The 13,110-nt window shown below is 45.5% G+C and overlaps 1 protein-coding gene across 2 annotated transcripts in view; it reads left to right on the top strand.

Moving 5' to 3' along the window:
- LOC111980363 (calmodulin-regulated spectrin-associated protein 3) overlaps nt 1-13,110 on the top strand; it is a 76,674-nt gene that overhangs the window by 51,529 nt on the left and 12,035 nt on the right. For both annotated transcript variants that reach the window (XM_024011083.1, XM_070449587.1), the window contains 7 exons: nt 7,598-7,736; nt 8,190-8,329; nt 8,764-8,848; nt 9,881-9,923; nt 10,116-10,198; nt 10,641-10,713; nt 10,887-13,089. In XM_024011083.1, coding sequence (XP_023866851.1) covers nt 7,598-7,736; nt 8,190-8,329; nt 8,764-8,848; nt 9,881-9,923; nt 10,116-10,198; nt 10,641-10,713; nt 10,887-13,089 — 2,766 coding nt within the window. The remainder of the gene's footprint in view (nt 1-7,597; nt 7,737-8,189; nt 8,330-8,763; nt 8,849-9,880; nt 9,924-10,115; nt 10,199-10,640; nt 10,714-10,886; nt 13,090-13,110) is intronic.

Here is a 13,110-nt window from a genome sequence, read left to right as displayed (position 1 = left end):
GGAAAAAGCAGACATTGGACTATTACAAGAGACATACCTCTGTGATGCCGAACATGCTCAACTCAGAAGAGCTTGGGTGGGACAGGTGTATTTCTCATCTTTCAAATCAAACAGTAGAGGTACAGCCATACTTATCCATTAGCATGTTCCATTCATAATTAACAAAAACAGATCTGATCCAGAGGGGAGATTTATTCTGATAGCTGGGTCACTGTATGGGCAACCAATTACCATCTTAAACATATAGTACACAGATAGTCCTGTTTTCATGTTGAAAATGATAACCCTGTTCAATGAGCATTGTGTTTCCTTTGGCTGGAGATTTTAATTGTACCCTCAACCCAACCCTGGACAAATCATCTTAAGTCCCCACCACAAATCCTAGATCTGCAAAGATGTTGAACTCTCTTACTAAAGAGATGGGACTGATAGATATCTGGAGAGAGACTAATAGCTCATCTATGGACTATACATACTACTCTAATATCCATAACACCTACTCCCTTATAGATTACATTTCTATCCCAAAGATTTTCAGAAATTCAGCCACTTGTACAATCGGACCCATAGCACTTTCAGATCACGCCTTTGTTCACCTCCGCTTTGACCTCTGCAAAAACATTCTGAGGTCAAAGAGCTGGAAATTCAACACCTCCATGTTATCAAACGAAGCCTTCCATACATTAGTAACTACATGGATAGACAACTACACACAAGACAACAAAGACTCTCCTGTTTCTCCGGCCACAATGTGGGACGCTGCCAAAGCCACACTAAGAGGTCATGTAATTGCATATACTTCCTCAAAGAAAAAAGCAATGGAAGCACACAGGCTAGATCTTGAGAGGGAGCTGGAACGCTGTGAAAAAGTACATAAACAATCCCCAGACAGCACTTAAAGCAGCCAAAGCCAAACTGAACTTGGACTATACTCGGAAGATTAAAACAAGTTTTCTTTACTAAACAGAAATACCATGAGTATAGCAATAGGCCTAGTAGATTGCTTGCTTACCAATTTAAAAAAGAGCAGTCAGAGCGTACAATCATGGCTATCCGAACAGCAGAGGACGAGGTCGCATATGACCCAAAAAAGATCAATTTAACTTTTCATGATTTTTACTACAAACTATATACTTCTGAGAGAAAACATACTCCATTCCTTCCTAGAGGGAATATCGCTACCTAAACTATCAGAGATCGACCAAGAAGATCTAAACTCCCGCTTCAATCCTGATGAGGTCCTGGAGGCAATTACCTCCATGCCACCTAATAGCCCTATTTTCATGCCAATGCTGGATGATTTTTGCAAAAACTGAGCTCTCCCAGACTCTATGCACACAGCTCACATTACAGTGTTGCTCAAAAAAGACAAAGACCCTCTATCCTGATTGTCATTCCGGCCCATAAGCTTGTTGGATTTCCACTACAAAATAATTACCAAATTGCTCGCCAAAAGACTAAACACTCTTCTTCCCAAAATAATAAAAGCGTACCAAACTGGATTTATTAGAGACAGGTACTCTTCTGATATCATTTGCCGTCTTTTTGATATTATTGATCAAGTAAACGCACAGAAGACCCCTGTCCTGCTGGCTTCACTGGATGCTGAGAAGGCGTTCGACAGGGCGCCTTCTGTTCTCAGTCTTAGAAAAGTTCTATATGGGCCCAAACTTTATTAAATGGATTAAGTCCCTATACTCTCTTCCAAATGCCATGGTGACGACTAACGGACTGAACTCTGACAGATTCCCTTTGGGACGGGGCACAAACACGGGTGCTCGCTGTCCCCCCTGCTCTACTTGTTGGGGGCAGAGCCTCTGGCAGAGTTGATAAGGAGCCATCCAAGTATTATGGGTGTTTCTGCAGGCGTCCTGCAGCACAAGAATCCCTCCCTCCCATTTTAGAAACAATTTCTCGGTATGGCAAGTTTTCAGGATATAAATTTGAACAATTCTACTGTTTGCCTTCTCAATTTAACACCCACCAGCTCTATGAAGACACTATGTCCGTTCCAATGGAAGACGAGGGTTACAATACCTTGGGATCTTCGTAACACCAGATCTGAATAGCCTTTTCAAGGAAAATTATCTTCCACTCCTGGATCGAATCAAGAACGATCTCCAAACCTGGATCTACTCCCAATTAGCTTAGTTGTAAGAGTTAATGTCATCCGTATGAACATCCTCCCTAGATTGAACTATTTATTTCAGATGCTCCCATGCTATCTCCCAGTTTCCTTTTGCAAAACAACTAACCAAAGCATCACCAAATGTATATGGGGCAATAAAAAAACCTAGGATCAAGTTCTCCACTCTATTGAAACCTGAATCTAAGGGTGGTCTTGCCCTTCCTTCCCTTCAATTGTACTACTGGTCTGCCCAAATCTGCAACATGCTAATAACATGGATCACAAACAGACAAGTCTCAACGTGGATTCAGATAGAAGCCCAATGCTGTGGTTCATTGCCCCTAAGCTCAATTATATTCATTAATAACTTTAGGGAAGTGAGCAACATAGCCAAAACCTTTGTAGCGTGGAGGGACTGTAAGAAATAACGGTGCATTTCCTCACATATGTTCTCACTCGCCTATAGTATGCAACCCAGACTTGCCAAAAGCCCTGAGTGATGCCAACTTTAATCTTTGGCATACTCTAGGAATCAGGACCTTTTCAGACCTATTTCATCAGAAAACCACTACACTGAAATCCTTTCAAGATCTCTGCAGTGAATTCAATGTGCCAAGATCCCATTACATTTTTTTAAAGGAAATTAGACATGTCATTTCGTCATTTACTTCCAAGAGGAGGTTTAGAGCTCAGTTGAATGAAGTTGAAACCCTTCTTGCTACAGCACAATCTATTAAAGGCAAAATCTATATCTATAGACTCCTTTCTGAGAAAGGGGGCTCCTCCTTTACCCTTTTGAAAATCATTTGGGAAAAGGACCTTGGTCTGACTATCAGTGATGAGTTATGGGCGGAGGTTTGCGACAGGGTATACTGCTCCTCTACTAATGTAAAAATGAAAGAATCTAATTACACATTTTTTACACATTTTTATTACTCTCCAATGAGACTCCATAGAATTAAAACATACATTTCTCCTAACTGTAAAATATGTACCTCTGAAAGTGGAACCTATATGCATGTATTTTGGAGCTGTAGAGAGATTGCCAGATTTTGGCAATCTATACATACTGCTGCGCAGAAAATACTAGATGTACAGTTTGATATGACCCCGTGTATCTAGCTATCTTAATGCCCAGCAGGACTTTGTTCTTGATCCTGACAGAGGAAATTTGTTTATGACTATCACATACTTTGCTAAGAAATGTATTCTTCTATTGTGGGCTTCTAATTCTTCTCCTACATTTAAAATGTGGATTGACCAGATTGTTGACTTTCTCCCTCTTGAAATGCTCACTTATGACCTCCGCAAGAGAAAGCCCAAGTTTGATAGACTCTGGTCTCCGCTACTCAACTATATTTCAAATTGGACAGAGTGAATGGGGTGATTAGGGAAATGAGCAGATGCATGTTGTGTAAGGTGCTGTAGAAACAAATTATTTGCTTGTCGTCTCAGCTAAGGCTGGAAATAGCTAATAAGAACCTTAATAGTGCTGCGGCAAGTTTTTTTTAAATATATTTTTTTATTTATAATATTTTTATTATTGTTATTTTATTTATTTTTTAAGTCTGTCACATCTGTGAATGTGGAATGTGTTTTGTTGGTTGATGGAAAAACAAGAAAACTTAATAAAACCTTTTAAATTGGAAAAACAAAATGGCACCCTATTCCCTATATAGTGGATCTATATAGGGCCCTGGTCAAAAGTAGTGCACTATGTATGGAATAGGGTGCCATTTAGGATGCATACAGTATTTATGTCAACAGCACTCACATTACACAATGCATTGTGTAATACATGCACATTAATCTCATGGATTACATGCTATTAAAACACTGACGTAAACATGTCCTATGAACAAGCATGTTTTACACAGTGTGCTTGTAAGATATGTATACTTTATTGTGACCGTTAAGTTTATAGTCTCCTACGCACACACTATACATGCAATCTCCCTAGTACCCTGGTGCTTGTACAGGTAACTACCAAAATAAAGGAAACACTGTGTTGGGCACCACAAACCGCCAAAACAGCTTCAATGCGCCTTGGCATAGATCCTAGAAGTTTGGAGGGATGCGACAACATTCTTCCATGAGAAATTCCATAATTTGGTGTTTTGTTGATGGTGGTGAAAAACGCTGTCTCAGGCACCGCTCCAGAATCTCCCATAAGTGTTCAATTGGGTTGAGATCTGGTGACTGAGACACACACACACCCTTTAAACCCCCTATTCTACTTTGAGACCCCTTTTTCAAAGTAACTGAGATATCTTCTTGCCATGATAGCCAGAATAACAGGTAGCTGGGCATTTTTATACATGATCCTAATTTTGATGGAATGTTTTAATTGCTTAATTAACTCAGGAACCACACCTGTGTGGAAGCACCTGCTTTCGTATCCCTCATTTACTCAAGTGTTTCCTTTTATTTTGGCAGTTACCAGTATCTCAACATAATTTTTTTTTTTTTTTAGGCTATATATATATACAGTGGGGCAAAAACGTATTTAGTCACCCACCAATTGTGCAAGTTCTCCCACTTAAAAAGATGAGAGAGGCCTGTAATTTTCATCATAGGTACACTTCAACTATGACAGATGCAAAAGAGAAAAAGAAATCCAGAAAATCACATTGTAGTATTTTTTATGAATTTATTTGCAAATTATGGTGGAAAATAAGTATTTGGTCAATAACAAAAGTTTATCTCAATACTTTGTTTATATACCTTTGTTGGCAATGACAGAGGTCAAACGTTTTCTGTAAGTCTTCACAAGGTTTTCACACACTGTTGCTGGTATTTTGGCCCATTCCTCCATGCAGATGTCCTCTAGAGCAGTGATGTTTTTGGGCTGTTGCTGGGCAACATGGACTTTCAACTCCTCCAAAGATTTTCTATGGGGTTGAGATCTGGAGACTGGCTAGGCCACTCCAGGACCTTGAAATGCTTCTTACGAAGCCACTCCTTCGTGTGCCGGGGCGGTGTGTTTGGGATCATTGTCATGCTGAAAGACCCAGCACGTTTCATCTTCAATGCCTTGCTGATGGAAGGAGGTTTTCACTCAAATCTCACGATACATGGCCCCATTCATTCTGTCCTTTACACGGATCAGTCGTCCCTGGTCCCTTTGCAGAAAAACGCCCAAAGGATGATGTTTCCACCCCCATGCTTCACAGTAGGTATGGTGTTCTTTGGATGCAACTCAGCATTCTTTGTCCTCCAAACACGACGAGTTGAGTTTTTACCAAAAGTTCTATTTTGGTTTCATCTGACCATATGACATTCTCCCAATCTTTTCTGGATCATCAAATGCTCTCTAGCAAACTTCAGACGGGCCTGGACATGTACTGGCTTAAGCAGGGGGACACGTCTGGCACTGCAGGATTTGAGTCCCTGGCGGCGTAGTGTATTACTGATGGTAGGCTTTGTTACTTTGGTCCAGCTCTCTGCAGGTCATTCACAAGGTCCCCCGTGTGGTTCTTGTGATGATTTTGACCCCACGGGGTGAGATCTTGCGTGGAGCCCCAGATCGAGGGAGATTATCAGTGGTCTTGTATGTCTCCATTTCCTAATAATTGCTCCCACAGTTGATTTCTTCAAACCAAGCTGCTTACCTATTGCAGATTCAGTCTTCCCACCTGGTGCAGGTCTACAATTTTGTTTCTGGTGTCCTTTGACAGCTCTTTGGTCTTGGCCATAGTGGAGTTTGGAGTGTGACTGTTTGAGGTTGTGGACAGGTGTCTTTTATACTGATAACAAGTTCAAACGGGTGCCATTAATACAGGTAACGAGTGGAGGATTTCTGGAAAAAAAAATCTCATTTTGTCAGTCATAGTTGAAGTGTACCTATGATGAAAATTACAGGCCTCATCTTTTTAAGTGGGAGAACTTGCACAATTGGTGGCTGACTAAATACTTTTTTGCCCCACTGTATATATATATATATACCCTCTTCAAAACTGTCTTTCTCCTCTTAACTATCCTCTTAACTATCCTACTAAAGTACCGACAGTCTCCTCTCCTCCTGTCTTCTCCTTCCCCACTTTCCTCTCTTACTCCGACCTCCTTTCCTTCACTCTTTCCTCCTCTCTGACAGTGTCCCACTTGCTGGTACTGGAAACTTGTCCCTGTAAGTCCCTCCTCTTTCTTCTCCTCCTCTGTTGTCATTTCTTATCTTTCTCTCCATCTTCATATTTTCTCTATTATTAGATTTTCAAATTAAAGGTCTGTTCTGTTTTTCTCTCTCTGTCTCTCCCCCTGTTGGAACAATATAATAATGCAGGCATACTGCTTCTCTTTACATTTCCTTGGGCTGATGTCACAGGGGGTGGCAGAGAAGGGTAGGGTGTTGTTGTTGGACGTAAATCACTTGTAATCCTAGTCAAGAGTAGTGCACTATAAGGGCTCTGGAAATGTGAAAAAACGTTCATGCTAGAAACCATTCCCTCTGGTCGGCTCTGTCTTAAAAAGGACCTTGTGTGAGGGAGGTTTTAGTTTCTAGCCACCAGCCAGTCATTGTTTTGAGTCCCAAATGGCACCGTGTTCCCTATTTGTTGGATTACTTTTAGCCAGGGCCCATAGAGTAAGAAGTAATGAGCTTTGGGTGTAGGCCATTTACGTGAGGTGAAACATTATGAACAGTGCAGATACAACAAGTAGATGTGACAGATTCCCAATTCTAACATGGCTGGTAGTCATAGCTGTTTTACATTATATGTTTCTATCTGATTGGGACTATTGTGTAACATTACACTCTCCTGAACAGACCCCAGTTATTAGTCTGCTGATAGCGTTGACACTGTGCTGGCTGTGTTCAGTTCAGTCGTTGTGTAATACCTGAATAGTCTCAACCTGAATAGTCTCACCTGTGTCAGGTTGGGTTAAATATCTTCCTCAGATGAGACTCTCTCTCCTGGCCTACTTTCCACTGACAAAGCCCTCGCTGTCTCTGGACTCATTCTAGGGTTGCATCCAAAATGGCACCCTATTCCCTTTTGAACAGGGCCCTAGTCAAGAGTAGTGCACTATATAGGGAGTAGGGTGCCATTTTGGACGCAGACATTCTCTTTCTCCCCATGCCTTCTGCTGACTGGTTGGCTGCACCTTTCTCTTCTCCACTTCCATGGCATGTTATCTGTTCTCTCTCCACCTCCACCCCTTTTATTCTCTCTTTTCTCTAGGAGCACGTTGTTGGTCACGTTATCCTCGAGCCTGATGGGTGGTGTTTGTATGTGTGTGTGTACTGTTTGCGCTGTTGTCCACCTGTGTTTTTTAAGAATATTGGCCTTGAACGAGCTCTCCAAATGCAAACATCAAAGGTATTGCATTGAACTTGCATTGAACTGTACAGCCTGGACATCTCCCTAACTCTCCCATACTCACTCAATGATGTCCCTCTCTTTTCTCTCCCTCTCTCTCTCTCTCACACACACACACCACACACCACACACACACACACACACCCCATCTAAGATCCGCTACAGAAAGGATAAGACGCTGTCTAAACAGAAGCCTACCTTTCCGGTGGTGACTGAAGTCAAAGACCTCTCCAACGGTTGTGCCATCGCTGCTATTATACACTACTACTGCCCCAGCCTGTTGCGACTAGAGGGTACGTATATACATAAAACCACATGATAAAAATGAACTTGACAGTATTTGATATACAAATTAAAAATACTGGACTAGTGTACAGTTGTCCAATATAATATAGTACATGCCTGGGGGTTTGTCTAAAAAGCCTAGCTTACTATGTCACAAGGTTCCAATTAGGTTTAAACCACACTACCTTTAATACAGTAACATACTGAGTGCAGTGTATCATAACACTTACTGTACTACCCTCTCATTGTCCTGTGTTAGATGTTTAGACTCCATGACCTGACTACCTGCTCATTGTACCGTTCCTGTGTTAAATGGGTGTCGCAATATGACTTCCCTGTGCCCTAGCCTTTCCAACCTGTATGTGTGACTTTCGGAGGGGTCGGGATAAAGCGGAAGTCGAATTTCTATCGGTCTTCCGTGTATAATTAGATAATAAAGTAATCCTTGTTTTCTTCTTCAGATGTGTGTATGAAGGAGTCCATGGCGGTGGCAGACAGCCTGTACAACCTGCAGCTGATCCGAGAGTTCTGTGACAGCTGTCTGAAGAGCTGCTGCCCCCTGGTGTTGGAGGACCTGCTCTACACCCCACAGGAGCTCCAGGTACTACACCCCACCTCATTGTGGGCCCATATAGCCACATCTACACCAACCCTTTTCCTGGAGAGTTACCTTCCTGTAGGTTTTTGCTTCAACCCCAGTTGTAACTAACCTGATTAATTTGGCTTATTATTAGGTGTGCTAGACTAGGGTTGTAGTACAAACCTACAGGATGGTAGCGCTCCAGAAACGGGGTTGGAGAGCTCTGATCTACACATTGTCTTGCCCACAGAACCATGTATTTAGAAATATATGGCTAAATATATGTCACTGCCTAGATTGTCTTATACAGAGAGTGTTTAGCCAACTGGGGCTGGATGCCATTTTTGTAATAAAACTATTAGAGCATATAACTTTATTGATACCCAGGAATGATTTGTTATGGAGATCGAAACGGCATTACAGGGGCCCTTTAACTGTTTCTCTGGTATGTTCAGGTCAACATGATGAGTTTCCTAGCAGAGCTGCTGGGTTGGTTTGAGGTACGGAGGCCAGAGTTTGTTCAGCCTCTGAACACCACTGGTAAGTGTTTTGCTGGGCCCTGTTCAGGAGGATGCAATGTTACAAAACATTCAAATCAAATCAAAGTTTATTTGTCACGTGTGCCGAATACAACAGGTGTAGACCTTACAGTGAAATGCTTACTTACAGGCTCTAACCAATAGTGCAAAAAAAGGTCTTAGGTGAACAATAGGTGAGTAAAGAAATAAAACAACAGTAAAAAGACAGGCTATATACAGTAGCGAGGCTATATACAGTAGCGAGGCTACATACAGACACCGGTTAGTCAGGCTGATTGAGGTAGTATGTACATGTAGATATGGTTAAAGTGACTATGCCTATATGATAAACAGAGAGGTGCAGTAGCGTAAAAGAGCGGTTGGTGGGTGGGACACAATGCAGATAGCCCGGTTAGCCAATGTGCGGGAGTACTGGTTGGTTGGCCCAATTGAGGTAGTATGTACATGAATGTATTGTTAAAGTGACTATGCATATGATCAACAGAGAGTAGCAGCAGCGTAAAAAGAGGGTTTGGGAAGGGGGCATACAATGCAAATAGTCCGGGTAGCCATTTGATTACCTATTCAGGAGTCTTATGCCTTAGGGGTTAAAACTGTTGAGAAGCCTTTTTGTCCTAGACTTGGCACTCTGGTACCGCTTGCAATGCGGTAATAGAGAGAACAGTCTATGGCTGGGGTCTTTGACACGTAGAAATGTGTCCTATAGAACAGATGGTCTGTCAAGTAGAATAGGTAATTATGTCAGCTCTAGTTATTACATTTCTATCTGCAATATTCAAAGCGTTTTGCCTCACTGAATACACCCCTAGGCCTATATTCATAAAGCGACTCTGAGTAGGAGTGCTGGTCTAGGATCAGGTCCTCTCTGTCCATATCTTATTCATTGTGATAAAAAAGGCTAAACTGATCCTATATCAAGCACTTCTACTTTTGAGATGCTTGATACATTCAAGCCAAAGTCTTATGTGATTCCTGTGTAGGCCTAAATGGCTGTGTCGATATTTGACTAATGAGACCGTTTGTTTTATTCCAGATGCTTCTGCACTGCTCAAGCCAACCAGTTTGAGCAATAATAGGTACAGCAGCTCGCACAGTCATAATCACTAACATTACCACTAATATAGAAAATATAAAGTGATCTATTTCAGGAATGGTATCTTTAGAGTGAAAGTTTATTGTGAGTGCTGGTGAGTGAGTAGATTTCCATTGTATTTATTACATATGGCAAATCAACTTAAACTTGAATAAAATTTTTGTCTGTATTTCAGCGGCTCTCCTTCCATCTTCAAGAAGCCATTCCTGCCCATCTCCTCACCAGTGTCGCCAGGGCATGCGCCATCCCATCATTTAGGTCTGTCACACTTCTGTTCTCTGCAGAACATCCGGGTTCAAATACTATTTGTTTTATTTACAATAAAACAACATAATTATACATAGTACATATAATACAAAACTGATTGATGAGCTTGCCTGGCACAATGAAAGCAATGGAATAGTCCCGAAAGCGCAAACCCCGTTCATCTGCGACCACACGCAGGCATGCTCAATCAATTGCTCCTCAAGTATTTGAGGGAGAACAGATAGTTAAGTTTACACCCAGGTCTGGTGAGGATGCCATTGCATCTTTTGTAACTGTGTGGTCTGCATGTGTTTATCAGTGGGTCCATGTAAAGCTTTTTCTGTCTCAATTTGTGTTGGTGTTTGTGTGCTCTGACTTGTGTGTTTGTGGTGTCTTTTGTGTGTGTGTGTGTGTGTGTGTGTGTGTGTGTGTGTGTGTGTGTGTGTGTGTACAGGATATCTGACTCAGTCTGCCTCCATGTCTCATGTAGAGAGAGCTGGGAGAACATGGACCAAGAAGCCTTTCAGGTAGGCCCCATCTCATTGTCTCTCTCTCTGTCTCCCTCTCTGTCTCTCTCTCTGTTAGCTCCATATTTCAGTTGTATCTCAATACAAAGGTTGGGGTCAATTCTATTTCAATTAAGTCAATTCAGGAAGTAAACTCTCTCTCTCTCTTCCTGTCTCGCTCCGTCTCTGTCCAGTCGTACCCTGTCCTCAGCCGTGTCATTTAGCATTCCCTTCGGCCTGGACAGCGAAGTGGACGTCGTGATGGGCGGAGCCATCACCCGCTCGGTCAGCTCTGATAACGTGGCCCCCGGCCTGACCATAACCCGCGTGCCCTACACCCCCCCAGAGGACCTTAGTCACCTGCTCAGCAAGCCCCCCGCCCCCCCCGGCTCCCACAGAGGTTCCTGGGCCACCCAGAGCTCCTCYGTGGTGCCCATGCTGCTGAAGGAGAACGGCCTGGGAGAGGGGGACGGGGACGGGGAGCTGCCCACCATCGAGGAGGCCCTGCAGATCATCCACAACGAGGGCAAGATGGAGCCCCGGCTCCACCCCGACGGGGCGGCCGACGGCTTCTTCCTGCACTCGCCCGATGACCCGGCCAGCGCCAGACACAACGGCCGCGCCACTCACCCCTCCCACCCGCCTAACCCCATACCCCTCAGCTGCTCCGCCCCATCCCGCTCTGGGATGATGTACCACTCCCACCTCCCCATGGGGGGCAAGACGCAGCCACCCAGGGAGCAGCCCTCCTTCTCCCGTACCCGACACACCTCGGAGGGCTCGCGGGACGACGACTCGGTGCTGAGGGACGGGAGCATGGACTCTGACGCCTCTGAGGACCTCCTTCACCTTCCTAATGCCCAGTCCACGCCTGTTGTCCACACCAGAGGCCGTGGAGGGGACGACAACGTGCTGGACAGTGGCGTGGGGATGACCAGCTTTGCTGAGCTCAAGAAGAAACCGTCGACAGTGGGCGAATCACCTAAAAGTGGCGGCGCCAGCAGCAGCGAACCCGTCGCCTTGGCAGCAACGGCTCCGATGACCAGCTGGGTGGACCAGCCCCAGCAGTCGAAAGAGGAGAGCCCCAATAAGCGCCCTAGACTGACCACCGAGATGTCCGAGCTGGGAGCCCGACTGGAGGAGAAGAGGAAGGCCATCGAGGCCCAGAAGAAACGTATTGAGGCCATCTTTGCCAAGCACCGCCAGAGACTGGGCAAGAGCGCCTTCCTGCAGTTGAAGAAGGAGCAGGGAGAGGGGGAGAGAGAGGAGGAGGGCGGCCAAATCAGCACCTCCACCACAGAGGAGGACCTCAGGGGGCTGACGCTAGAGGAAAGGTTGTCTCGCGTGGAGGACGAGGAGCAGCAGGAGGCGCAGCAGCAAGAGAACCGGCGCCCCTCAGTGGAGCAGGAGGGGAACATCAAACCTTCATCACACCTGGACAACAAGCAAGCCTCCTTACCCAGAAGGGAGAAGGGTGCAGGGGCGGCAGGGCCAGGAGGAGAACAGGTTGGGGTGGTAGGGCATCAGCCAGCGCCCTTGGGGGATTACAACAACGCCGTATCAAAGCTGAACGCGGCACTAAGCTCCCTGCAGAGTGACATGCTGCGCCTCTCCGAACAACAGAACCAACTCATCAGGAAGAAGCCCGTCACTCCCTCCAGCAACAAGTCCTGGGCGGTCTTGCCCAGTCTCAAATCCTCGGCCCCTCCCTCGACCCGCATGTCCCGCGCGTCCACCCTCCGTGACCTTTCCTCTGCCTCCTCTTCCCCCTCGTCATCCCGCCGCAACGCCGCCAGTCCCACCAGAACATCCAAGTCGCCCCAGGTCCAGCGCCGGGCCCAGTCGGTGCCTCCCAAGAGCCCCAAGCACCAGGCCACCCACTACTACCACGCCCGCCCCCAGGAACTCAAAGTGCCGGGCCTGTCGCGCGTGCTCACCCCCCCTCAGAATGTGGACACTATCCCCCACCTGCGCCGCGCCTCCCCCTGGCAGTGCCGGGACCAGAACTCTTCCACCTTCAACATCAGCTCTGCCCCCAGCCCTTCCTCCGCCCCAACCCCCACCCCCCGGGCCCTGTCGCTGGCCCTGGATGACAACATGTCGGACGCCGGCTCAAGCGAGGACCAGAGCATCTTCAGCATCAACCTGGATACCACCACATCTCAGGCCTCGGGGAGAAAGGAGCGTGTGGGTTGTGGGAGCTCTGGGGCGCCCTCAGAGTGCTCGTTTGAGAGTGATGTTCCGGCGGCGGGGGTGTTTAATGGCAAGCGCAGCAGCCTGATCGAGATTTCTCTATCGGCCTTGCGCGGGGACGAGGATGACCTGAGTGTCATGGACGACTCCATGAGCGATGTGACTGAACCCGAGATGAAGGGAGGGGTCGGCTTCTTCTTTAAGGTTAGTCGGACTATGTGTGTG

The sequence above is a fragment of the Salvelinus sp. IW2-2015 genome, linkage group LG20 (genome assembly GCF_002910315.2).
Source record: "Salvelinus sp. IW2-2015 linkage group LG20, ASM291031v2, whole genome shotgun sequence".
Taxonomy (NCBI): domain Eukaryota; kingdom Metazoa; phylum Chordata; class Actinopteri; order Salmoniformes; family Salmonidae; genus Salvelinus; species Salvelinus sp. IW2-2015.
This window is presented reverse-complemented; position numbering and strand designations above follow the sequence as displayed.